The following is a 27,717-nucleotide window of genomic DNA, read 5'->3' on the forward strand; positions in this document are numbered from 1 at the left end:
CATCTGTTTTAAAGTGTTTGTATATGACCTACACTAAAAACCTGCCCCAATTTATCTCCCAAAAACATACAATACAAACACAACATAATATGTCACAAGTGGAAAAGCAGTCAGTATCCCAATGGTGTCCAAAAGCAGCCCAAATGGCTTCCTATCCCAGGACACTGTTAGGTCTGCTTTGTTCATGAATGAGTGAGTCAAACACCAGACTGAGTCGAAATCAAGGTTCTTTGTTCTTTATTGCCGGATTGCAACACTTGCAACTAACAGTGTTAGTTGGAGAAGGCACATTCTGCCGTTATCAGCAAGTGGTGTTTTTTTATATACCTTAGGATACGTACTTAGTAAATGATCATACCATGACATTGTCCAATGAATAAACTGTTGCTGTCCCTCTCTGCTAGCCTCCTGTACATCAATTTGTCATCCCCACTCTTATCTTGAGAGTACAAGGTCACAACTGCATCTTGTTACGGCCCAGCACTGGGTGACTCCCTCTACATTCCCAGCTCATGATGTTTTTACCTAACAACACTACATGGCTGATTAACTGGGAAAAAGGGCTTCAGATAGAGGAGAAACCTGAGGGTGCACCACCCACCGAAACAGGTAATCTAATCACAGATCATTGGCACTTGAAAGGAGATTCTTTGATCCAATGAACCTGCACAAACTCATTCCTGAGCAATCCTGTTCTTTTCCTCCCCACCCCCATAGACCTCTGTGCTCTTTACCTTCCAGTTCAAATTTAATTTCTCTTTGGTGGGAGAGTCTCATACAAGAGGGGACAATTTCATGATTGAAAGGTGCTGCGGAATTTCTTGAACCAGATGGTGGTAAATCTGTGGGATTTGTTGCCACAGGTGGCTGTGGAGGCCATGTAGCTGGATATATTTAAAGCAGAGATTAGCCAGGGCATCAAAGTTTATGGGGAGAAGGCTGGGCATTCTCATGAATAAATGGTGGAGCAGGCTTTATGGGCTAAATGGCCTATTTCTGCTCCTATGTCTTATGTAAAGCTATTGAATCTACATCCATTAGGCACTGAATTTCAGATATTTCCTGCAAGAATTTTATTTTTTAACCTTACCATGGCTCTTTAACCAATATCTTAAATTTACATTCTCAGGATTGCTACCATTCTAGGCCAATGGAAATAGTTTTTAATTATTTACCCTGTCCAGACATTTCATGATTTTAATTTCTTTTAATATCTGTTTTTTTTATATATAACAAAAACAATCCCAGTATCTCCAGTTGCATAACAAGCGTTGTTTATCTCACAGGTACATTCTATTATTCTATTGAATATTTCTGCAGTCTGTCTGGGGATTCACATTACAGCGAGAGCACAGGGATCAGTGTTGAAAGTAATTAGTGTAATTAATGATTCAGGGATCTACAAAAATTCAAAACAATCATCTTACTTTTGTATTCTAGACCTCTTATTTATAAATCAGAATATTCTATTTGCTTTGTTTCAAATATCACTTTCACAGCCCTCGCTCCAGCATTTATAGATTTGTATACAGCATACACAGGTCTCTCTTTTCTTGCATCTACTTCAGAAATGTACTGTAAATAAAAGTAAATGCCTTGAAGATGAATACTGTTCCAAAAAGTTAATTACCTGTTCCAATCATTACCAGTACAGATCCCATTAACATATTTTAAGCAATAAGATAAAATAATTAAGACTTTTATTTGGAATAGTAAATGCCCACGCTTGAACCTTGATAAATTACAATTGCCAGTTGAAAGGAGGAAACTTAGTTTTGCCAAAGTTAAGAGCATCTCTTTGGTATCATATTGAGTGTTCTGCTCTTCCTCCTATCCTTCCATTACAATGTTTGTCTCTCAAGTTACTTCCTGAGGCAAGATCTCACCCAATTATATTGCATTAATTGACTAGATTATTTAAATTTAATTCATATTTGAATGAAGCCTCGAGCATTTGGATGAATCCAAAATTGTTTATTGATAAGTCCCTTTTTTCTGGAGGGAATGGCAAGTGAAAGGTATAATTAAATTATAATGATGACAGTTTAAAATCTTTTAATCAATGAATCCTACAGCATGATATCTCTAGGTTACAATTTTGGAAATATCTACATCTGTGTCATTTGCTACACACAACTTTTGGTTCTACACAGCAACCTCCATAAGTTGCTACGATACTGTCTACTGTACTGGCTGCATATGGTAAAGGTGATAAAGCCTCATTTATTATTCAGCCTTAACAAATTTCAGGGGATAAACCTGTTAGGTCTTAAAAGAGCATGGGAAATAGACCTGAGTGTGGTTTTTGAGACAGAAGACTGGGATAAAATTTGTAAAAATATCAAGAGTTAAGGGCACAAATTCAATAACGTCAGGGTGCTTCACTCTCTCGCATGTGCCAACCGAACTCCAATATACGAACCCACCACACATGTGCCAACTGAAGACTTATACATGCACACAGGAATCAAGATGGCCACAACCTACTGACCCTGGAACACTGACTAACAAAGTAAGTATGCACATTTTGGCTCTAGAATGTCCTGTATCCTGCAATAGTTTGTCAAATGCAACATTTGATTAAAAAGTTTGCCTCAAGTCTTAGATACTCCACACATGCAGGCAAAATTCCGACATGTCCATTTCGAGATATGACCAATCCTTCGGTCCCAATTACGGTCATAAGATGGGGAGTACCTGAGAGTTCACTTAATTCAGTTCAAGATTCCGAATCATTTTTATTGGACTCCAGCAAGGTTATATAGATTAGGGTTGAAAAATACACCTTAATGCTAGTACTGTGCGGCAGATAAAGGGGACTCAGTTTGGTCTTGTTCCCGAATTCAAGAATTTTGGATTATGATTCATAACTATATTGGTGCAGTTTCAAGTATTCAAATTCCTTTTTACCCCAGATTCTGTCTTGGGAGACACACAGGTTATTTGGGGATAATACTCTCAAAATTGGATTCAGACTAGTATAATGATAGGAAGACAAATTATACCTAGAAGTTGGAAGAATTTGGGGGGACTGTAAAGGACTGCGCAAGTGAACTGGGTCACAGAGGTGCAGGCTCGCGCGGGATGAGAGCCCTGAGACACTGGAAGCATTGCCAGCCCTCCAGGCTGATTTCACAATGGTCCCAGGGGCAGCAAAGCATCGTGGGGATTGTGCTTATAAACTCACATGAGAGTTCCAGTAAAATCAGTTGAACTGACCTACACTGACTACTGTGTCTTTGTTGGCTACATTTGGTGGCTCCGATGGCCCAAATCAGCAAATTTAGACCTCAATGAATGACACTAACACAGTCTGCTTGAAGCTGCCTACATTCTGGGCTCCTCAGCCTGTTGTCTAGTTCCATCAGCCTGAGACTCAGTTTCACGTTATCCAAATCACCACTGATGTCACAAAATACTATACATGGTCAGTTCTCTAGATCAGGAGACCACCAGCAGGAGCAGGATTGTCGATTTCCTGCAGCACACCCCCCCCCCCCCCACTGAAGACAGGATACGAGGCACTCAAAGTGCTCCTCATACACACTTTCAGCCTTTCCCGCCACAAGCAAGCAACAAGGCTACTGCATATGGACAGCCTGGGCGACCACACACCATCTCCCTCATGAGCAACATCCTGGTGCTGATGGAAGGTCACAGACCCTGAATGCTGTTTGAGCAGACATTCCTAGAACAGATGCCAGAGGACATTCGCCCATTCCTGGCCGACAATGACTTTGGCGACCCTTGAAGGTTAGCTGCACAAGCCGACCCACTTTTACAGGCTAAGCAACATGGCGGACCTGCCATTGACTATGTTGCTACGTCACAGGCCAATCAATGTGGCAGAGCAGTCATCGACTAAGTTGTTGTGTCACAACAGGGTGCTTGTACTGTTCCAGAGCCACAGAGAAAGCTTAACACAGCTGTGGACAGCTCGGAGAAGGAACAGTGGTGCTACTGCCATCAGTGCTGGGGTTCCACTGCCCATTGCTGCCAACCACTGGCTGGCTGTCATCTTGGCCACAGAGTCAGCCTGCTCTCTCTTTGGGACCGGCATTCTGGTCTGCGTTTCCTGGTCGACATGGGAGCAGAGACCAATGTACTGCCTCCCACGAGCTGGGACACTCATGCGGGAAAGATCGGGCCTTGCCTCACTGCGGCTAATGGCAGCAATATCCAAACATTTGGAGTGCGGATCATCCCTCTGAAAGTTGGCCCCTGCCAGTTTAAATGGACCTTCACACTGGCAGACGTATTGCAACCCCTGCTGGATGCAGACTTCTTCCAAGCTCAATGCCCCCTCGTGGACATGAAAGAGCACCACTTAGTGAAATCTAAGGCTCTCCAGTCCCTTGCCCGATGCTAGGTCACTTTACCTGCACCTCACCTTAACTCAGTGACTTTCTCTCACAATGCTTGTGCCAAGATCTTAGCACAGATGCCAAGCTAGTCACGCCCTCAATTCTCCTCAGCTAGCCAAAGCATACTGCCCAGCACCACATCCCCACAGAGGGATCACCTGTACATGCCTGGCCCGCAGGCTACCTCCTGACAAGCTGCATCTTGCTAAAGAGGAATTCCGCAAGATGGAGGAAATGGGGATAGTGTAATGCTCCGACAGTCCATGGACATCACCCTGCACATAGTACCCAAGGCATCTGGTGGCTGAAGACCTTTGATTATTGCCAGCTCAACAAAATGTCACGATGGCAGACAGATGCCCAGTTCCCCATATCCACGATTTCACTGTCAATCTTCACGGCACCAAGATCTATTTAAAAATTGATCTGGTTAGGAGATATCATCAGATCCCGGTGCACCCCGATGACGTCCAAAACAGCACTCATCACTCCTTTTGGACTGTTCAAGTTTCTACTGTGACAGAGTATATAGATATCTTTTTGGGAGATAAATTGGGAAAGGTTTGTTGGAGTAGGTTTCATACAAACACTTTAAAACAGATCTTATTTGAAATACTAGAGCTCTGTTAATGTTAGACATATCTGGGCCTCACAGCGAGGTAATGTCTCCAACGACGCACCGCTTCAACTATGGCCTGGGCCTCCTTCTCGATCGAGGAGTGTCTACTCTCTGGACCCTGGAGGGTTCTGGAGAAGAAGGCTACAGGCCGACCAGCCTGGTTCAAGGTGGCTGCCAGGGCGAAGTCGGAAGCATCACTCTCGACTTGAAACGGGACAGACTCATCGATTGCGTGCAGCGTCGCAGCAGCGATGTCGGATTTGATTCGATCGAAAGCCGCTCTGGCTTCGGTCGAGAGGGGAAAGGAGGTGGTCTTGATAAGAGGACGCGCCTTGTCGGCGTAGTGTGGAACCCATTGGGCGTAATACGAGAAAAGGCCCAGGCAGCGTTTGAGAGCTTTCTGGGTATGGGGTGGGGGGTAAATCCATTAGGGGATGCATGCGGTCAGGATCTGGAATGACTATCCCGTTCTCCACCACGCAACCTAGAATAGCGAGTCGTGTGGTCCGGAAGACACACTTGTCCAAATTGTAAGTCAGGTTCAGCCGACGGGCAGTTTGAAGAAATTTGTCTAGGTTGGCGTCGTGGTCCTGCATGTCGTGGCCGCAGATGGTGATATTGTCCAGATATGGGAAGGTAGTGGTTAGCCTGTTCTGGTCCACCATACAGTCCATTTCCCGCTGGAAGACCGCGACACCATTTATGACCCCGAATGGTACCCTAAGAAATTGATATAGCCGCCCATTCGCTTCAAAGGCCGTGAATGGTCGGTCCTTGCAGCGGATCGGGAGCTGGTGGTAGGCTGAACGTAGGTCAATGGTGGAGAATATGCAGTATTGGGCGATCTGGTTCACCACATCCGTGATGCGTGGCAGGGGGTATGCATCCAGGAGCGTGAAGCGGTTAATGGTCTGGCTATACTCGACCACCATCCGTAGTTTTTCCCCATTCTTGACAACCACCACCTGGGCTCTCCAGGAGCTTGAACTGGATTCGATGATGCCCTCATCCAGCAATCTACGCACCTCATTCCTAATGAATTGCCTGTTTTCGTAACTATATTGCCGACTTTTGGTGTCCACAGGCTTCCAGCCAGGGGTGAGGTTTGCGAAGAGTGCTGGCGGGGCAATCCGGAGTGTGGAAAAGCCGCAGGATTGGCCCCGGGGCGGGTTGCTCGGGTGCTTCAGGGGTGGGGCGATGGCAGACTGAGAGGGGGGCGTGGGGTCCCCCAAAGTGTAGGGACACCGTTCGGAACTGACACTGAAAGTCTAATCCCAGCAACACTGGGGCGCACAATTGGGGAAGGACGAATAATTTGAAGTGGGTGACCGTTACGCCCTGTACTTCCAGCGTGGCGATGCAATACCCCTTTATCCCGGTCGAGTGCGACCTCATCGCTAATGAGATCCTCTGGGTACTGGGGATAATGTCAAGTCCCCAACGGAGGGCCAGATCTCGCTGGATAAAACTGTCAGCTGACCCAGAGTCAAATAAGCAATTGGTGTCGTGTCCATGCACTTTAATCAGTTCCATTGCTCTGGTGAGGGGATGAGAGCATTGCTGGTTTAGTGTTATTGAAGCAGTTGACAGGGGAGTTTTGCGCGATGACGTCACGCAACGGGATGACGTCACGCAACGGGATGACGTAGTCAACGCTAGAGGAGCAGGTTGGAGGACCTCCTGGAAGTGCTGTTGTGGCGGCGTCGGCGGATGAAAGGTAAGTAGTGGGGTTTGTAGTTGCTCGCGGTTGGCGGTGGGTAGGTCGTCGGTCGTGGCGGTCGGGCCCCGGCGGTCGTTGGGCCCTGGCGGACGCTAGGGTGAGTACCTGGTTGGCCGCAGGGGTGGCTGTGGTGGTGGCAGCAGCAGCGGTAGCGTCGGCCCCGGGGGTGTCTGTGGCGGCGGCAGCCGCAGCGGTAGCCACAGTCGGGACCGAGGCCAGGTCGAGTGTTCCGCACGAGGGCGAGAGGAGGGCCAACACCATGGTTGTGAGGGTGGGCTGCCCCTTCCAGGTTCGGCGTCTCCGTGACGTCAGGAGTTGCCGTGCAGGGGAGCCCTTGATCTCATTGGACGAGAGCTCTGGGGAAGAAGAGTTTGAATGGGATAGTGGCGATTGGGCTTCACACGAGGCACTGTGTTTGCTGGCGGCCATTTTAGACCTACAGACTGCAGCAAAGTGGCCCTTTTTAAGGCACTTCTGGGACCTGGCTTTTCTTGCTGGGCACTGGGACCTGCTGTGCTTGTCCCTCCCGCAGAAATAACATTTCGGGTTCGCACGGGGCAGGGTAGCAGCAGCCGACAGGCCGTCAGTATCTCGGGGGGTGGTAGGGTAGAAGGGCACTCAACTCACATCAGAACGAGGGGTCCAGTCCCTAGAGAGCTCGGTGGACTTTAAGGCTGCATCCTCCATTGTGATTGCAATCCGGGCCACGTCCTCTAGTTTTTCTACCCCTTGCTCGAGCAAGCGCAGCCTCACTTCGTTCGATCGGAGCTCGGCCACATAGGCATCCCAGACGAGATCGTTTGTGATCTCGGCAGCAGTTTTGTCCACACAATTGCAGTCCTTGCCCAACGCCTTTCTTTGGCTTGGCTTCGCGGACGAAGATTTATGGAGGGGGTAAAAAGTCCACGTCAGCTGCAGGCTCGTTTCTGGCTGACAAGTCCGATGCGGGACAGGCAGACACGATTGCAGCGGTTGCAAGGGAAAATTGGTTGGTTGGGGTTGGGTGTTGGGTTTTTCCTCCTTTGCCTTTTGTCAGTGAGGTGGGCTCTGCGGTCTTCTTCAAAGGAGGTTGCTGCCCGCCAAACTGTGAGGCGCCAAGATGCACGGTTTGAGGCGTTATCAGCCCACTGGCGGTGGTCAATGTGGCAGGCACCAAGAGATTTCTTTAGGCAGTCCTTGTACCTTTTCTTTGGTGCACCTCTGTCACGGTGGCCAGTGGAGAGCTCGCCATATAACACGATCTTGGGAAGGCGATGGTCCTCCATTCTGGAGACGTGACCCATCCAGCGCAGCTGGATCTTCAGCAGCGTGGACTCGATGCTGTCGACCTCTGCCATCTCGAGTACTTCGACGTTAGGGGTGTAAGCGCTCCAATGGATGTTGAGGATGGAGCGGAGACAACGCTGGTGGAAGCGTTCTAGGAGCCGTAGGTGGTGCCGGTAGAGGACCCATGATTCGGAGCCGAACAGGAGTGTGGGTATGACAACGGCTCTGTATACGCTTATCTTTGTGAGGTTTTTCAGTTGGTTGTTTTTCCAGACTCTTTTGTGTAGTCTTCCAAAGGCGCTATTTGCCTTGGCGAGTCTGTTGTCTATCTCATTGTCGATCCTTGCATCTGATGAAATGGTGCAGCCGAGATAGGTAAACTGGTTGACCGTTTTCAGTTTTGTGTGCCCGATGGAGATGTGGGGGGGCTGGTATTCATGGTGGGGAGCTGGCTGATGGAGGACCTCAGTTTTCTTCAGAATCACAGTGCGGCTTTCGCGCAAACAGAGGAACCACTGACATGGTCTTTGCCCTCAGACAGCTCCAAGAAAAGTGCAGAGAACAAAACAAAGGACTCTACATCACCTTTGTTGACCTCACCGAAGCCTTCGACACCGTGAGCAGGAAAGGGCTTTGGCAAATACTAGAGCGCATCGGATGTCCCCCAAAGTTCCTCAACATGATTATCCAACTGCACGAAAACCAACAAGGTCGGGTCAGATACAGCAATGAGCTCTCTGAACTCTTCTCCATTAACAATGGCGTGAAGCAAGGCTGTGTTCTCGCACCAACCCTCTTTTCAATCTTCTTCAGCATGATGCTGAACCAAGCCATGAAAGACCTCAACAATGAAGACGCTGTTTACATCCGGTACCGCACGGATGGCAGTCTCTTCAATCTGAGGCGCCTGCAAGCTCACACCAAGACACAAGAGAAACTTGTCCGTGAACTACTCTTTGCAGATGATGCCGCTTTAGTTGCCCATTCAGAGCCAGCTCTTCAGCGCTTGACGTCCTGCTTTGCGGAAACTGCCAAAATGTTTGGCCTGGAAGTCAGCCTAAAGAAAACTGAGGTCCTCCATCAGCCAGCTCCCCACCATGACTACCAGCCAACGCCTTTAATACTTGTAAATATGCCCTGCTGGACTCGCCGGGCTGTTGCTTCCTCGACGCAAGCACGAGCCGGGCATGAACTCTGTTCACTGGTTGATTATACAGTTCTTTCAGTACCTTTATGGCTGCGGTGTAAGTGGTCTCATCCTGGATGTTCTCGTAGACTCTCAAGGACACCATAGACAGCAATGCTGTTAGACGCTGGTTATCCTCCTCCACCTCAACGAATCTCAGGAAGTTTTCAAAGTTCAGCAGCCAGAACTTAAAGGCTTTGAAGGCTGTAGCTGACTGTGGGTCGATATCAAGTTTTTCTGGCCGAGTTAAACGCTCCATCCCTTTCAAAAAAAATTCTTTTTGCTAATAAAATTGTAGAGCTCGTCGAAAGAACCAAAGACTTGTTGATCCAAATCAAGGCTTTTATTAGCAAAAGACAGGAGCTCTTCACAAGTGGCCGACCAGTCCGGAATGATCCGACCTGGCTAGGGACACAACCCTTTAAGGCGTGGCTTAGCTCTCAGCCAATCGCTGTAAGCACAGTCTAGATACAGTAACTATACACACTATGTACATTGGTGATAGATCTGTACTATCACAACGTCACTAATGGATTGTTGCAACAGATGAAAGATCTTGCTGGAGCCACATATTGTCTGGAAGAGAACTTGCTGTTCTGAAAGGGTCATGTGGTTTTGCAAGCAGAGAGAGTCAAACAGGTTTTCTCTCAGAGAAAGAGACAGACAGACAGATAACTTGTACAGTGTTACAGACAGCAGCTGGAACTGGAACATGACAGGCTCGCAAGTTTGCAGAATGCCCCATTTTGGAAGACGGCCTAGTCAAAGCCCTTGCAAGAGGAGAGGACTGGCTGTATAATGTTTCACTTGGAATAAGAGAAATAAAAAGGAACTCTGTGGTGTCCTGAAAGAAAGGTTATCATCTAGAGAACCCTGAAGGGGCAGGTTTCATAAGCAAGACATTGAAGTGGCTGATTAAAAAGGAACAACAAATCTCTCTCTGAAAGCCAACAAGAACCTTAATGAGCGGTAACCATTTACCTTCCAAGCACCAAAGCCTGGTGAACTTTATAAATGTTAAATTCTGTGCACAGTATAAGAGTTGCCTGTAATCAGTGAACTTGGAGGAATGAGAAATGAGATTGGACTGTGAATCAAAGAACTTTTCTGAACTTACACATAAATAACATACACGTGTGCTTAGAATTAGAGGGTTAAGTTAGGTTAGTAAGTCAATAGAGATGTTAAAGTTTGATTCTATTTTCAAATTTAAAGTTAATTAAAAGCAACTTTTGTTTAAGTAACAATTTGTCTTAGTGAAAATCTATTGCAGCTGGGTTTTAGGGTCCTCTGGGCTTGTAACACTACATATGCCTTTTGGGTTAAACAATGTGGAGCAAACCTTCCAGAGGCTAATGGGCTCAGTAGGCCGTGGCTTGGACTTGGTGTTCGTCAATCTGGTTGATATTCGTATTGCCAGCCATTCCCATCAGGAGTACAGCACACACCTGCGCCAGCTCTGCCAGTGTGCTAGTGAATATGGACTGGCTGTCAATCCTGCCAAATGCCAGTTCAGCCTTACAACCATCACTTTCCTCAGGCACCGCACTGACCAACATGGGGCAGTGCCACTTTCTTCCAAGGTGAAAGCTATATAAAAGTTGGCTTGGCCTTCCACAGTTAGAGGTCTGTAGGAATTTGTAGGCATGGTAAATTTCTACCATCGCTTTCTATCAGCAGCAATGATGCAGCCGCTCTTCAAATTATTTTCCGGCCAGCCCAAGGACCTGGAGTGGAATGAGGAGGCGATTGCAGTTTTTCACAAGGCGAAAGATGCACTGGCCTTTGCCACCATGCTTGTGCACCCACGAGTGGACATGCCAATGCCCCTCACGGTCGATGCATCAAACACGTCCGCAGGAGGCATCCTGGAGCAGCTGGTCGACAGGAGTTGGAAGCCTTTTCCAGTCAGCAGTTGAGGCCACAGGAGCAGAAATACAGTATGTTCGACCGAGAACTCTTGGCCCTTTACCTTGCCATGCGCCATCTCCAGTACATCCTGGAAGGGAGGGATTTCACCATTTTCACGGACCATAAGCTCCTGACATTTACTTTCTCTAAGAGGTCGAATCCATGGTCCACAAGACGAGAGGCATCTCTCATACATCTTGGAATACACCACTACCTTCAGACACATTGCAGACAAGGGCAATCTCGTGGCAGATGCACTCTCCCATACATCCAATTAATCAATCAGCTCTTTGGCTCCTGGGATCGACTACACTGCTCTGGCAGCAACACAGCTACAGTCACCGAGATACCACCCTACCATACCACCAGTTCGGGGCTCAAACTGGAGGACATGAGGTTTGGATCTTTCAGGGCTACACTTCTCTGTGACGTATCCACTAGACACCCATTGTACCGGTGGTTTGAAGGCAGCTTGTGTTCAATGCCATTCCAACAAAGCTGATTGTTGGCATGTTTATGCAGCATGGCCTGCGTAAACAGATCGGCCACTGGGCTAGAACTTGCGTACTCTGCCAGACCTCCAAGATTCAGAGGGACATCAAAGACCTGCTCCAGTCGTTTCGCCTGACAGACAGGTGTTTCAAACACGCATGTTGACATCATTGGTCTCCTGCCAATCTTCAGAGGTGCCACGTACCTGCTTCACCACGGGTGACAGGTTTACCAGATGGCCAGAGGCGGTACCACTCTCTGACTCATCCAAGACATCCTGTGCCAGGGACCTCATCACTAATTGGATAGCTAGTTTCGGGCTGCCAATGGACATAACTTCAGACAGGGAGGCAGAGTTCACCTCAACACAATGGTCAATGCTATCCCAGCTCCTTGGCACCCAATTACATCGCACCATGCCCTACCACCCACAGTCTAATGGCCTTATCGAGAGCTATTACCGCCAACTGAAAACAGCCCTGATGGCTCAACTCAATGACCCCAATTAGACTGATGAATTGTCATGGGTGCTACTGGGAATCTACACAGCACTAAAAGAAGATCTGGCCTCATCCTTCATTGAACTCGTGTATGAACCCCTGCTTACAATCCAAGTTGAATTCATACCACCAGCCCGAGGACGGGAAGAACCACCCATCACTCTCCTAACTTCAGGAAAAAGTCGGCACCCTGGCGCCTGCCTCATCCTCATGCCATGGTCTTACTACCTCCTACATCCCAAGGGAGCTCAAGGATTTCCAGTAGGTGTTTGTGTGCAGGGAGACCCATCGAACTTCACTTCAGCGGCCGTATGAGAGTCCTTACAAAGTGATCCGACACAATGGAATGATGTGGTTTTGGACATTGGAGACAGGGAAGAAGAATTCACCACTGATTGCATCAAGCCGGCACATGTCAACCTGGAACAGTAGGTGATCATGGTAGAGATGTCACCTGCTTAAACGAAAGAACTTTATATAATGAATGGACTCATCACCTCCTGACACCAGTTTCGGGGGGGGGGGGGTTTACAAATCAGGCTGCACTGATCCGCAAGCGAACTGGGTCACGGAGGTGCAGGCTCGTGCAGGATTGAGAGCCCCGAGACCCCGGGAGCGTTGCCAGCCCTCCAGTATGACATCACAATGGTCCAGGGGCAGCAAAGTTTCACGGGGGGGGGCTGTGCTTATAAGCTCACACAGGGGTTCCAGTAAAATAAGTTAAACCAACTCACACCAACTGCTGTGGCTTTGTTCGTTACAGAACCATCATTTCAGAAGTATGCTTTAGAGAAGGCCAAAATGGCAGTGTTTGAATGCAGACATACAGTTTGATAAATTGGATAGCTATACACAAAAATGGGGCACATATCTAGGTTTCCTGGGGGAAAAATAGTGTGGATGTAGTGGTGAAGCATATTAAGGAACAGTTTTTTTATGTTATTAGAGGTCTAAATAGAACACATATGGTTATTATATTGGTAATTTTTGCTGCTAATGTTTGTTTCTATTTTATGGACAAGTTTAAGTTTTGTAACTTATGATTTACATAATTTTAACACTGACTCAAGGGTTTGGGGACCACATTCCCAATCTCCCAACGTGCCAGAATTCAAAAGAGTCACTGGCCCCTTTCACCAGGTCAGCCACTAACAGTGACAAGCAGTTCAAAACGCCTGTCTACATCAGTTATCTCTGTGGCATGCTGCCTCTTCTCTTGGTGAAGTTCACTTATAGCACAAGGTGCACACTCGCATATTGGAGAAAAAAGCACACATCATCCAACTGGGCACCCTCCACCCAGATGGCATTAATATCGACTTCTCTGGCTTTCATTAACCCCCCCCCCCCCCCACCCCACTTCAGCCCTCCCCGCCTTCTCCCAGCTTTGTCTCTCCCTTCCCTGTTTCCTTTCACACAAACATGATAAATTCTTACCTCCTCCCTTATCATATCTGATTAACACCTTTTGATGGGTCTGGATTCTTCTCCTGAATTCTGAGACTTTCTGAGATTTCCTGCTTCTGGATCATTCTACTTATTCCTTGTAAAAGGGCTCTGGCCCGAAATGTCAGCAATATATCTTTGCTTTATATGGACACTGAAAAGACCAGCTGAGGTCTTCCTGCATTTCAGTGTGTTTTAACTACAATCACAGCAGCTGCAGACTTTTGTGTTTCACTCACATAACTGCATGTCTGTATTTATTAAGTACAACCCAGAACCTCTCTGACAGCCAGCCATAGCTTTAGTGTATCTGCCATTGAGAAACATGGTTCAAAGTGAGCTTTAGCCAAAGACCTGGGACATTGTATAATACAATAAGGGACATCATCAACTACATTAACTTTTCCAGGCAAGTCATTCTATTTCCTCTGGAGAATCTGCACCAAAAAAAAACAGTGACAGGTTTCCCTTGACCTAGGAGGTCAGTGTATGGGCCATTTGTACTTATGCACTTATTGTATGTGGCTGCAGCAAGCACAAATTTCAGTGGATCTGTACATTGTACTTGTACATTTGACCAAAATCTTTCATACTGGAATGATCTGGTGATATGCAGCTATTTAACCTGTTTAATTTCCCCAAACTCAATTTAGGCAACATACAAAAAGGAAGAACTGAGCTGTAGCTGCTATAAGTTACTAAAATAGATAATTTATCTATGGCATCACCTGTCTTCAAGATGAGGAGAAAAGAAAATCTCCAGTTTGTGCTCATGGTTACTGTCCAGTGAACCAGCAGGAACACTGGATGTCTAGACTTCAATAATAACTGAATTGAGCATAGAGGTCACTTCCTTTCCATAGGAAAATTCATTGATTGTTATTATTTAGGGTTCTACATGTAGATTGAGCTTCGATGATGAGTACTAAATGCAGTTACAGGTATAAGGAGCTTGCCAATATGAATCGTCACCTAACAGGACTAACGTTATCCTTAGAAATGTAGCCCCTGAACATTCTCCCAGCAAAAGCCACAAATGAGTTGTACCACAGTGGTGGACCACCAACTTTAGGAGCAAGAATCAAAATTTATATTAAAAAAATTACAGTCATATGTGTAAGCGAGTATACAATTGAACAAAGATTCCACAAAAGTGTGCTTGTGGATGGTTCAGATGACAAATCAACTAATCATTTTCATCTGTTCAATTGACGCAAGATACTGACCAAGAGAGCAGAAAATTATTTTAAAATTGTGATCAGATGTAGGGAAGCAGTTCACATGGAAGCTTGTGGGACCTTCCCCTGTTACCATGAGCACTCCATGAGACTGGAGACACAGCAAATTGCTCTGGCTCAAGGATAATCTTCCTTTAAGCAAGTTTGGGTCCTCATTTGATCAAATACATGCAATTGCATGCACCATTTCCATTTAATAACATCCAGATTTTCTCTTTGTAAACCTGCAAAAACCACGACACAAACACTCTTTAGTCCCAAGGGTAAGGGTCACGAGGACACAAAATGAAAAAAAACTAATGAGAATAAAATAGGCTGCCTCAAAAGATGTAGGCACTGTTAAAAATAATGATCAGGTCCACCTATAATTCTGCAGGCTCCAGCTCTTGAATTTGATATGTATTTTTCTCAAATCTATACTATGCTTAGCTCACAATTCTTTCCCCTATATATTAATATTTATTTATCCTTTTATATTTGGGTCTTGGCATAATTGTAGCAATTTAATTCATACTATTGAAGTTGGGGTACCTTGCATACTTGTGTGGTTGAAGCAAACAAGAATTTTGGTGCATCCATACACTGTACTGTTGTACATGACAATAAACTCTCAACATCAAAACACTCCAATCACACCATGTCACATGCACTTGCTGCTACCACGTCCTTGGTTATACATAAAGCAAACACCAAACACTTCTTTGCAAAGTGCTCTATCCAAACTTCTGTGCCCCCTTACACAGATTATTTTGAATCCACTCAAAAAAATATCGCCATTTTCAACCTCCAACTTCATAGTCTTTGTTCCCTGTGAAAATTCTGTATCAAGTACATGGAGCTCTTGTAATTTCTGTCATCAAGAAATTATATATATTTTTTTAAATTCTTAGGAAGTAGCCATCCTGGGAAGATTTCTGCTGCTTTCCTTTTGCATAACCTGCCAACCCAAATCCTCTCAAGGTGCTCAAAAACATGCCTCCCTTGAAAGTGAACAGTTCCTTTCTTTTTCCTTGTGCCCCACATTTCTCCCATGCCATATCCATACTCATCTTATCCAAAAGATCCACTTCCTACTACTTTGACCCCATTCTCACTCAAGCATCAACAACTATTTTCTTCCTGTCCCAGAATATTTGGACCTGTAAAGGGAATTTGCATTGGTACTATGCTCTTCCTTGAAAAACCATTCCTTCACTAAAAATAAGTCTTCTTCCATCTTGAATTCCTGCTAATCACCACCTAGTTTCCAGCCTCTTTTTCCACTGGAAAATCCAAAATTTGCTGCTATTTCCCAAAATCTTATTAATTTTTCTTATAACTCATTTTTGACATGTTCAACTCACATCAGCATCCCAACCCAAAAACTTCATTTCAAAAGGTTACTTGTCAAAATAATAAACAACCCCAAATGCCCCAGGCAAAATCCATTCTCCAATGGGAAAAGCTCATCCTAAACTCTCAGCCCTCAAAACCAGACTCAAATTCTAAGCCCAAATCCCAGCTCTAAACACAAAGTCCCATCTCAGGACACATAGCCAAACTAACTCTCCAATTATTCAACCCAAATTCAATGTCATATCACCCTGAAAACTTAGGCCAAAATATAAACCTAATTCTTAATTTACAACATGATCAGCCCAAAAATACCTGATCTGTAACTCACTTCTCAAAGCTGAGTATTCAGATGTACATTGCGTTTTTTAAAAAAAAAACAGAACACTGAGGCAATTCCCAAACTTTTGCTTTGTCTGTAAACAACTTTGTATACCAATTGTTCCATTCAACAAAGAGCATGGAGTTTAGCATATAAAAGTATTCTTAATATCACATTAAATTGTTATAAATAAATGTTTTACTTACTAGGTAGGTTTGCTTCAAGTTCTGGAACTTCTAATGGAAGAGAAAGATACACAAGATTAGTGTCCAGTAAAAATTAAATGACCCAAACAATCGATTATAGTTTGCAGCACATGAATCGTTTATCAGATTCTCTCCCAATCTTAGCTCCCTGTTTATTTTTCTATTAAATTTCTGTTCTTCATCCCCTTTACCTGTTCGAAGTGCATGAGGTAGATATCAACCCCTCACTTCACTTCCTAACTTTGAAGTCAAACAATCAAGTTTGCAGACACCACAGTTGAAGTTAAAACACAATGCTGGAGAAACTCAGCAGATCAAACCGTGTGCTTTATACAGAATAGCAAGAATAAAGTTCCATAACTGACATTGAGCTTGAGCCCTTCATCAAGGTAGGGAAAAATGTTGGCAGGTATCCAAATAAAAGGGTAAAGGGGAGGCATGATCACAAAGGCAGGAGGGAATAGGTGGAGAAGGGAGGGAGGGCGCAGCAGCATGGAGAAGAGGGATGGCTAGCTGAATAGAGAGGGAAAAGGGTGAAGAGCTGACAGGGAGAAGGAAGGGGGTGTGGTGGTGGTGATGGAGGGGGGGGGGGTGAAAGAGAGCAGGTTAGCAGAAAGCGGAAAAGTTGATGTTAATGTCATCTGGCTGGAGAGTGCCAAGACGGAAAATCAGGTGTTGTTCCTCCAATTTACGGGTGGTCTTGGTGGGATAGTACACAAGGCCCCAGACAGACATGCGAGTATGGGAGTGTGATACAGAACTGAAATGATTGGCCACTGGGCGTTCCCTATCATTGGTATGGACAGAGCGAAGGTGCTCGGTGAAGCAATCTCCCAATCTGCGCCCAGTCTCTCTGATGTAGAGAAATCCACAAAGGGAGCACCAGATGCAGTGAATCAATTCAGCGGATACCCAAGTGAAGTGTTGTTTCACTTGAAAGGTCTGTTTGAGGCCCCGGACTGTGGTGAGGGAGGAGGTGTAGGTGCAAGTGTGGCACCTCCTGCGGCCACAGGGGAAGGTGCCTGGGGAATAATTGGAGGGGAGGATTAAGTGCATGAGGGAGTCACGAAGGGCCCAGCCCCTATAGAAGGCAGAGTGAGGAAAATGTGTCTGGTAGCAGGATCCTGTTGTAGATGCTGGAAAGTCGAGAGGATATTGTGTTGTATATTGAGGCTGATGGATTGGTAGGTAAGGACAGGGGGAATCGTGTTTATTGTGTCTAGAAGCATAGGTGGTGCAGAGGCTGGTGGGGTGGTAGGTGAGGTCAAGGGGAATCCTGTGTTTGTTGCATCTGGGGGCAGAGGGTGTACAGGTGAGGATAAAGGGAATCCTTGTCACAGGTTCCCCTTTTGTCCTCACCTACCACCCCACCAGCCTCTGCATCCAACACATTATCCTCCGCAATTTCTGGCACTTAAAACAAAATCCCACTACCAGAAACATCCTCCACTCTCCTCCTTCCGTAGGGACTGCTCTCTCCAGACTCACTTGTGCACGCATCCCTCCCCACCAATCGCACCCACTCTCCGGCACCTTCCCCTATGGCTTTTGGTGCCACACTTGCACCCAATCCTCCTCCCTCACCACAGCCCAGGGCCCCATATAGGCCTTTCAAGTGAAGCAACTCTTAACTTGTGTATCTGCAGGTCTTATTTACTGCATCTGGTGCTCCCTTTGTGGCCTTCATCGGAGAGACTGGAAGATTGCTTCGCTGCTCACCTTAGCTCTGTCACACCAGTGACAGGGACCTCTCAGTGGCCAGCCATTTCAGTTCTGTGTCACACTCCCATACTCACATGTCTGTCCATGGGCTCATGTACTATCCCACCAAGACCACCCATAAATTAGAGGAACTCCTGATTTTCCATCTGGGCACTCTCCAGCCGGATGGCATTAACATCAACTTTTCCACTTTCTGCTAACCTGCTCTCCTTTCCCTCCTCCCTGTCAGCTCTCCACCCCCTTCCCTCTCTATTCACCTCACCATCCCTCTTCTCCTTGCTGCTGTGCCCTCCCTCTCTTCTCCACCTATTACCTCCTGCCTTTGCAAATACACCTCCCCTTACCCTTTTATTTGGACACCTGCCAACATTTTTCCATGCCTTGGTGAAGGGCTCAAGCCCAAAACGTTGGTTATGTATTTTTTATCTTTGCTATATAATGGACCTAACCCCAACCCCAACCCACCAATTTTCCCCTGCAGCCGCTGCAACCGTGCCTGCCTGTCCCGCATCGGACTTGTCAGCCACAAACGAGCCTGCAGCTGACGTGGACTTTTACCCCCTCCATAAATCTTCGTCCGCGAAGCCAAGCCAAAGAGAAGATATAATGGACGCAGTTTAACTTGCTAAGTTTCTCCAGCATTGTGTTTTGAGTTTCGAACCTCGTCCTGTTCAGGTACCAGCCACTGACAAGCGAGGGAGTAAACCACAATATATCCGTTTGCTGCTAATACAATGATAGGTGGATTTATGAAGAATAAAAAGAGGCTTCATAAGGACATAGGGAATGAAATAGCATATGGAATGTAATTTGGCAAAATGTGAGGTCATTCATTTTAGTTAAAAATGCAGAGTATTTGTTTTAAATGGTTAGTGATGGGAAGTGGTGTTGCTCAGAGCTACCTTTGTCTCTTTGAATATAAATCATTAATTTAATTGGAGACACAGAAGATTACAGATGCTGGAACAAGAAACTATTTGCTAAAGTAGATTGAGCAGCATCAGTGGGAGAAAGAGAATCGTCAACGGTTCAGGCTGGAACCCTTCACCAATGATCATTTTTTCATCTTGTCTCTCTCCTTCTTTGTATGGCACCTGTTAATCAACTGCGTCTGTCTGTCATCCTTCACCCCTTCCTTATTCATCACTCTCCCACCAGCCCATCGAACCACACCAACCCTGCCTACATTACACTAGCCATCTCCACTCTGAACTCTTCCTCCTTGGTCTGAGTCCAAAGTGTTGACAATTTTGCTTTCAATGACGCTGCACAACCCATTGAGTTCCTCCAGCAGAGTGATTGTTTCATTAATTTAATCGGCAGGATCAGAAAACAATTTTTAAAGGAGACATCATGTTGGCCTTTATTGCTAAAAAATTTCAACATGAGTAGAGGCACCTTGATCTAATTATCTCAAGCAGCCATTCTCTCAACCTTTTTCTTGGTTCTGGCTTCCTTAGGACTCTGCTCAAAGTTTATGGACCCCTTCACTGTGAGGCAGTCAAGTTTAATTGGTTCCTTCTGTACTTTTCTCCAATTGACTACATAAAAACATCAAAAATATTTTATGATTTCAGTGCATGCCCTCCCCCCCCCCTTAAATATGCTCTGGCTCCCATTGAGAATGGCTGACCTAGAGCCTTCACGAGACTGCATCTAGAATAGTGTTGTCAGATGTGATCTTTCTAATTTAGGATTCTTATCCTTGCATTGGAGGGAGTTTCATCAGATTCCTTAGATGGGTATGTTTGTCATACGAGAACAGATTAAGCAAAGAAGACCTATTTAGAAGAATGAGAGATGATGTAATTGAATTAAACAATACTATCAAGATTAAATTCCCTAGCTGTGTGGCTAGAACCTTAATTCAAAAATAAATATCTTAACCTAAAGGGAAAGGAAGGGCTATAAAGATTTAGTTGCAGACCAAGACAAAGATGAATAAATTTTTAGATATTCTGCAATATTTATTTCCTCTTTCACTAAAAAATACCATGGCCACTCTTTCAATTTTATGCTGTGCTAAAATAGTCCATAAACCAACAGCAGTCAGAAGAAATTTATCCTAACCATCTTGCTCGCTGCTTTAAATAATAGTTTTAATATTCATTATTCTTTGTTCCTACACTCTATATCACATTTACAAAAGGACTTCAATCCAATAAATAAGTCACTTGACGGCTATGTCCACTCATATTAGTGACACGTTTTCAAATACAGTACAACTCCAATTATCCAAAATCAGATTCTTCAAAATCCTTAGTTTTCGAAATTTATTTTTAAAATTTCGGATAAATGAGGATATCCAAAAATCCTCATTTATCAAAAAAAATTTTTTGAGCCGAACTGACTGGGGTCTTTGGGCTCCCGGTGCCGGCAGTAGTGGGGTGGGGGGGAGAGAAACACCTCGGGCTCCCGGGCAGGAGCAGGATCCTTGGGCTCCTGGGTAGGAACAGGATCCTCGGGCTCCTGGACAGGAGCGGGGGCATCAGTGGGGAAGTGTCGGTGATCGGCGATGGCCAGCATTTTTTTTGGTTGGAAATTAAACATTATTTTAATGCTCAAAAAGCATTACCTTGTTATTGTTTTTGTTTAAACATCATTACAAGTGATTTGCTATTGCTACTGGTCTGTTTTAATAAAGTGACCGGTTCTCTGAAAAAAAAAAGTTTATCCAAAATGAGCCCAGTCCCAACCATTTTGGATAATTGGAGTTGTACTATAGTTTCAATAGAAGTCCAGATGTATTTAAATCCTTTATTTCAACACAAACTTGAAATTATCTTTTAACGTTGAAATTAAATATTCAATAACACCTGTTTTAACTTCCAGTAACATTTACGATCACGGTCAACTAAAGTTATGTCAATCTCACTCACTCTTCTTTATATTTCTGCCATGTTTTATAACATTATATCTAAAACTCCCGATTCGCGCTCTGCCTCACTGCACATGCTCCAACCAGCACTACAAAACCCAAAAGCACTGTGTATGCTCCAGCCGGCACTCCAACCTTGAATGCACTGCGCAAACTCCTGGAACCATGCATGCGCAGAACATCAAAGATGACCACGAAAAGTAAAAACTAACTCAGGATGCCTCCGACAACCACACAGGGACCAACGGGATGCTGACCTAATAAGCTAAGTAAGTTCTTTACACATTTTTGACCCTTTTAGCCCCTACAGGACCCAACGAACTAATGTCATCATGAAGAAAGCAAGTTAGTGCCTCTGCTTCCTCAAGAGTTTACAGAGATGCAATATGACACAGGAAACCTTGGAAAACTTTGACAGATGTGTAGTGGAAAGCGTGCTGACTGGCTGCATCATGGCCTGATATGGGGGCTGAGTGGAAAGTCCTGCAAAAGTTAGTGGACACAACCTAGTACATCACAAGCAAAACTCTCCCTAGCATCAACAATATCTATATGGAATGCTACCGTTGGAGAGCAGTAGCGATCATCAAGGATCCACACCACCCAGGACTGCTACCTCCAGGAAAAAGGTATTGGTGCCACCAGGTTCAGGAACAGTTGTTATTCCTCCACCATCAGACTCAATCAGAGACCCACTTAAGGACTCTGTCTTTGCACATATATTAGTAAATATTTTTTAGGTATTGCACAGCCAGGTTGTTTACATTTCTCTCTTTTGTTTACATTACTTTTTCTTGAATACAGTGTACAGTTACCAATAAGTAGGAAAAAGAATCTCAAGGCTGGATCTGATATCGTGTATGTCAGGGATGGCCAATCTTTTAATTTTTAATTTAGACATTGTAGCACGTCGAACAACTCAGACTTGTTGACTCAAACCAAGGCTTTTATTAACAAAGGACTGGAGTATAGTACATCGAGGTTGACCAGTCCAGACTGACCTGGATCTGGTTAGGTGCAGCCCTTTATGACCTGGCCAGTAAGTGTGGCTACAGCTCTCAGCCAATCATTATCACTATATGCAAATATATACAGTGATGAGAGGATCCCATACTATCACAGATATACAGCACAGAAACAGGCCATTTTGGCCCCCGAGTACGTACAAGGTATCGGTTAATTGGGCAGCACGGGCTCATGGGCCAAAATGGCCTGTAACCGTGCTGTATGTCTAAATTTAAAATTAAAAGGTTGGCCACCCTGATGTATGTGATGACATGCAATATCATCACCATAAAACCTCTGTACTGGTCAACAAGCTCCAAAACCTGGGCCTCTGTACCCCCCCTCTACAAATGGATCCTCGACTTCCTCATCGGAAGACCACAATCAGTACAGATCGGAAACTGTCTCCTCCTCACTGACAATCAGCACAGGTGCACCTCAAGGATTTGTGCTTAGCCCACTGCTCTACACCCATGACTGTCTGCTGGGCACAATTCAAATGCCATCTATAAATTTACTGATGACATGATGGTCATCGGCAGAATCACAGTCAGCGAGGAGGATGCATACAGGAATGAGAAAGATCGGCTAGTTGAGTGGTGTCACATCAACTTAGCAAAACTAAGGAACTGACTGGACTTCAGGAGGGGGAAACCAGAAGAACATAAACCAGTCCTCATCGAGGGGTCATGGTTAAGAACTTAAAATTCCTAGGGCCTCTATGTCAATGCAATCACAAAAAAAGCTCGCCAGCGGCTATACTTTGTAAGGACTTTGAGGAGATTTGGCATGTCACCAAAGACTTAAATTTCTACAGGTGCACCGTGGAGAGCATTCTGACTGGTTGCATCACTGTCTGGGATGAAGGTGCCAATGCACAGGACAGGAAAAAACTACAGGGAGTTGTGAACTTGGCCAGCGCCTCCATGCCTGTCAATCTTCACTCCATCAAAGATATTTATAAGAGGCAGCATCTTAAGAAAACAGCCTCCATGCTCAAGGACTCTCACCACCCAGGCCATGCCCTTCACACTGCCACCATCAGGAAGGAGGCACAGGAGCCTGAAGACAAACACCCAGCCATACAAAAACAGCTTCTTCCCCTCTACCACTTACTCTTCTTTTGCACTATTCTTTAAAATGTAATTTATAGCAATATTTGCATCTGTAATGGGGCTGCAAAACAATTACTTTCGTGGTGTGCTCATGACAATAAATCCTGATTCATGTTTGTATTTGGACAATAAAATCTGAACATTAACTTTGATCATGGATTTGGACCAAGGATTTGATAAGGGGATAGAACCATGTGGTCCTGCCAAAACCCAAAATGAAAGATATCCTGGAGGACACCAGAACAAAACAAGTTCAAGTTTATTTATCATCCTATTGCACCAGAAAAACCCAATGAAATGGTAATTCTTCGGTGCAAAACAAGCAAACGCAACCAGCCATAACATACATTCAGACAGCAATACATATAATGCAGGACAATTATACATCTAGAAAAATAAATTAACATTCTTCGCTGTGAACAGTTCATTTCGTTATTCATCATTCTTGCTGCCCATGGGAAGGTGTTTCTCAGCCTTTGTGGTGCTGGCACTGGAGAGAGTAATTGAAGGATGCTGTATGCGTCATAGTGGGGGTCCAATTTTCACGCCCTCTTCAGACAACGATCCCGGAAAATTAAGTTGACATGGGTGAGGAAGCCATTAGTGATCCTTTCCGCCACTCTTATAATCTTGTGGATTGCCCTCCACTACTCTACAGCAACCATACAACAGCATAGTGCAGTCGGCCAGGAAGTTCTCATTAGAGTTCCTGTAGAAGGTTGACATGATGGTGGCCAGTAGCCTTGCTCGCTTCGGCCTTCTCATGGAGTGCAGTCAAATTCAAGTCGAGTCAAAACCAAGGAAAATTTGGCCATTCCCTGGCTTCAACTGAACAAATCAGTCTTCTGATGGACTAAAAACCTTCATCAGCCAGCAACAACACTGCGAGTCAGAATGTGATCTTAAAACATGCATGGAAATCAAATGCCATTTTAACATCACCATACTTATGGACCTGCCCATCGGAATAATAATGTCACAAAGGTATTTGAACAACGTACAGTGAAAAAAAAGTACCTGAATATGAAATACAACACATACAAAATTGATCAGGAAGTTTAACCTAAGTGCAGCAAATAACAGATTTTTCCCCCAAACATTCGTTTCCTGAATCATTAAAATAGTACAGATTTTGAAATACAATCTCAACAGGGAAGAAAAAAACTTTCTGCCACTTCATCCCTAAGGCTGTTTATTGCTTTATAAAAAGGATGACACAACATCACATTCACTATCAATCTGTGGAAAAGCTGGCTTTCAAGTCAATTCAATTAACATATAACCTCACATGCTGGAAATGTGAAATATAAAAGATCCTAAAATACTTGAAAAAATGTGAAATGTTTACACTCTCCACAGGTGCTTGTAAATACTTCCAGAATTTTTTGCCTTTCACATTCTCCACGCCTATTGGTGACTTTCTAATTTTAATATATAATAAAGCCACTCTCCCAGCCTCACCACACTGCACAGAGGCTCTCATTCCTGCTGTCAAACCCCATACCAAAGACCAGGTTCTCTCAGGTCCTTTTGCAGGCAATCCACCTTCCTTTCCCTCCCTCAAGTCTGGGTTTTCAGGTCATTTCAAACACACTTCACAAATGTCTCTAAATTTCTGCAGATATCTGGTTTAATCTTACACCCCTTGAGCCTAACAACAGGTGATTATCCCTTAGAAACCAATCCTTTTCACCTTATGACTCAGATACCATCTCTTCAGAACTGAGGTCAGAAGTTGGTTCTTTGAACACAGCCAACCTCGCAGTGGATAATTACGTAAATAAATCAACTAAACCTCACACCATTATTCACGGTGTTCAGTTCCAAGCTCAAATAAGTAAATCCATGACGAATTTAACAGCAAGTCTCCAGATATATCATCAACCTTCAGAGGTTGCATGCCGAGCAGTCTGGAGAAAATGCTCCCACACTACATCATTCAAACAAATATCATTGCACATTTATAAAGCGTGGAGATATAGTTTTTTTTTAAAAATAGGAACATGGTAATTTTCAGTGGAGTATTGTGCTGTAATCTAGAGATATCAAACTGAAATTGAAGTGATTAACATCACTGAATTGAGATCATTAGCTACTTAATGAAGGCACTTCCTTATTTGGTTCATTTTTATTATGTTTCAGCTCCTGTGCAAGCTGATGGAGTTTTCATTTTCAGAACAAAGAATAACTTACTTCAAAATAATATGGGCTGGACTGCAGACTGTCAAGGATAGACAAAATCAATCGTTTCAAAATGAATTAATTCCATGGGAACCAAGGATAGAGTTAAAAGAAAATATGTACATTTCTGTTTAAACTAAAAATATTATCTTTCTCTAATTAGGAGCAAGGGTTTACAGAGTTAGATGTTAAAATTCTAATTCAATGATTACGACTTGTACAGAATTTAGCTGGGTTAATATAAAATCATTTTATTCCAGATTTTTTAGCAATCGGCCTTGCTTGACTGGAGACAAGGTTTGCAATGAATCCAGACTTGTCAACTCGTGCCAAGAAATCATGAACTGGTTGAAAAGAAAGTGAAGCTGGAATTACCTGGAAGGAAGTGTCAGATTTTCCATCCCTCCCTCTCAGAGGGATCCTTGACCAGTAGGTCAACCAGCCAAGAAAGTGAGATGTTCAGGAGCTCAAAAGGTAGTGAGGAACAAGTCAAACAGGGATGGCAAATAAAGACAAAAATATCATCGAGCCTTTGTAATCAATTATGCCTTCCAGCCATGTTGCTGAACATCAGCTGCAAGTTCAGCATACCTCAGTTTCTTGCATTCATAAGCCTCCTCCACTGTATCCTCCCAGGGATCTGAAAGCTCAAGATGCAGCGAGGCCAACCACAGCACTAGGTCTGGTTTCTGTGATTTCATTTGGGAGCCGGAGCCTCTGGCCTAAGTCTGCCACCATCTTCCAATCATGTGCCCACCAGCTGCTTGGAATCTGATCCTGATGTAGCATTCTGGCTTGATCTTCACCTTCCCAGACAAATGCTGTTAATTGCCAGTGGGATGAAGGGGAAGGTAGACCATTAACACTCATTTGCCAATTTTCCAGGACTGCTGAAAGACACTGTTGCACCTGGTTATGGCCTTGAATGAAGTTGGTCTTGCAGCCCACCAAAATATGTTTTGGAGTTGCTGAAGTCGGGCAGAGGGAGTATGTGGGGTCCTCTCCATAACACTGGCTGAGATTCATGGCAGATGTCAAGACATTATATGCAGCCCTGATGGTGAAGCTTACTTTGAATGTCTCCATCTCCCACAGCTCTTTCCAGGGAATCTTCCTTTTCTCCACTCCTTCCCATCTTGTCCATTCCCCTTGTTTTGCCTAAGCAACGTCCTTTGCGTACTTTGCTGCCTCCTCCTGCCGACATATCTCCTCTATCATAAGCCTGCATCTGAGATGGAGCAGTTTTGTTCCAGGCTGGTGTACTGGCCCCAAGACCAAGACCGTTCCTCCCTTGCTGTACTTGGCCCACGATGTCCCTTTGCTTGAGTGCCATCTTTGCTTATTTAGTTGCTTCTGATGGAATCCATTTATTCCCAGTATCCAGGATGACAGCAGCTTGAGCTACAAATGGATCACTCACTTCTGTTAACATCATCTCCAGTCTTACTTTGGCACACTTATACTCCTCTGAAAAACTCCTTTGCTGTAGGCATCTGGGAAGACCAAGCCAAGTTGATCAGCTTCTCCAGCTTTTCTATACTCGAGACTGGAAGTTCATACAGGGTTAGTGGCCACATAAGACGTGGAAAGAGCCCAAACCGCATACACCAAAGCTTTAATTTTCCAGGTAGTGTGATTCTGTCAATACTCTCAAGGCTACTGATGGCATTCTTCCTGAGCTGATGTACCTGCTCTGTATCTACTGTGAGAGATGCGTTATACCACCAACCTAAGCTTTTCACTGGTTTCTCGAAGACTGTAGGAATCGTCTCATTTCCCACGTGGAAGCATTGATCTACCAGCTTCCCCTTGATGATGGAGATGCTTCTGGACTTGCTCGGCTTGATCTTTATCCGAATCTGCTCTATGTTCTCTTAAGCTTTCTCAAACAGGTGTACAATACAAGCCCTAATTGTGGTCATTGTTGTGACATCATCCATGTACGATCTGACAGGCGGCAGTGTCAAGCCAGATCTTATGCTCTGCCCTTCAACTACACATTGGAGATGCTCTAATGATCACCTTCATGGCCATGGTGAAGGCTAGTGGGGAGATGGTACAACAGACCATGAATCCCATCTCCAGATGTAGTCACACTATGGTGTAGTCTGCTGTTGTCAAACATCTGCATAACCTGGAAATAGACCTTAATGAGGCTTGTGAGGGCCACTGGGATGCTGAGAAGTTAAAAGCAGTCCAGAAGATGTTATGATG

At 44.7% G+C, this 27,717-nt stretch overlaps 1 protein-coding gene and 1 long non-coding RNA gene across 5 annotated transcripts in view; one reads left to right on the plus strand and one right to left on the minus strand.

Moving 5' to 3' along the window:
• Positions 1-27,717, minus strand: part of ube2f (ubiquitin-conjugating enzyme E2F (putative)) — a 202,353-nt gene that overhangs the window by 95,397 nt on the left and 79,239 nt on the right. For all 4 annotated transcript variants that reach the window (XR_011356456.1, XM_069934352.1, XM_069934355.1 and 1 more), the window contains exon 4: positions 16,603-16,632. Coding sequence is in view for 3 of the 4 variants with exons in the window: in XM_069934352.1 (XP_069790453.1) it covers positions 16,603-16,632 (30 nt within the window). In the remaining variant the exon portion in view is untranslated. The remainder of the gene's footprint in view (positions 1-16,602; positions 16,633-27,717) is intronic.
• LOC138761723 (uncharacterized) lies at positions 12,768-26,100 on the plus strand. The gene is made up of 3 exons (XR_011356457.1): positions 12,768-12,837; positions 25,465-25,622; positions 25,764-26,100. It is a non-coding gene; the product is annotated as an uncharacterized lncRNA (long non-coding RNA).

This window comes from Narcine bancroftii, chromosome 4 (assembly GCF_036971445.1).
Source record: "Narcine bancroftii isolate sNarBan1 chromosome 4, sNarBan1.hap1, whole genome shotgun sequence".
Taxonomy (NCBI): domain Eukaryota; kingdom Metazoa; phylum Chordata; class Chondrichthyes; order Torpediniformes; family Narcinidae; genus Narcine; species Narcine bancroftii.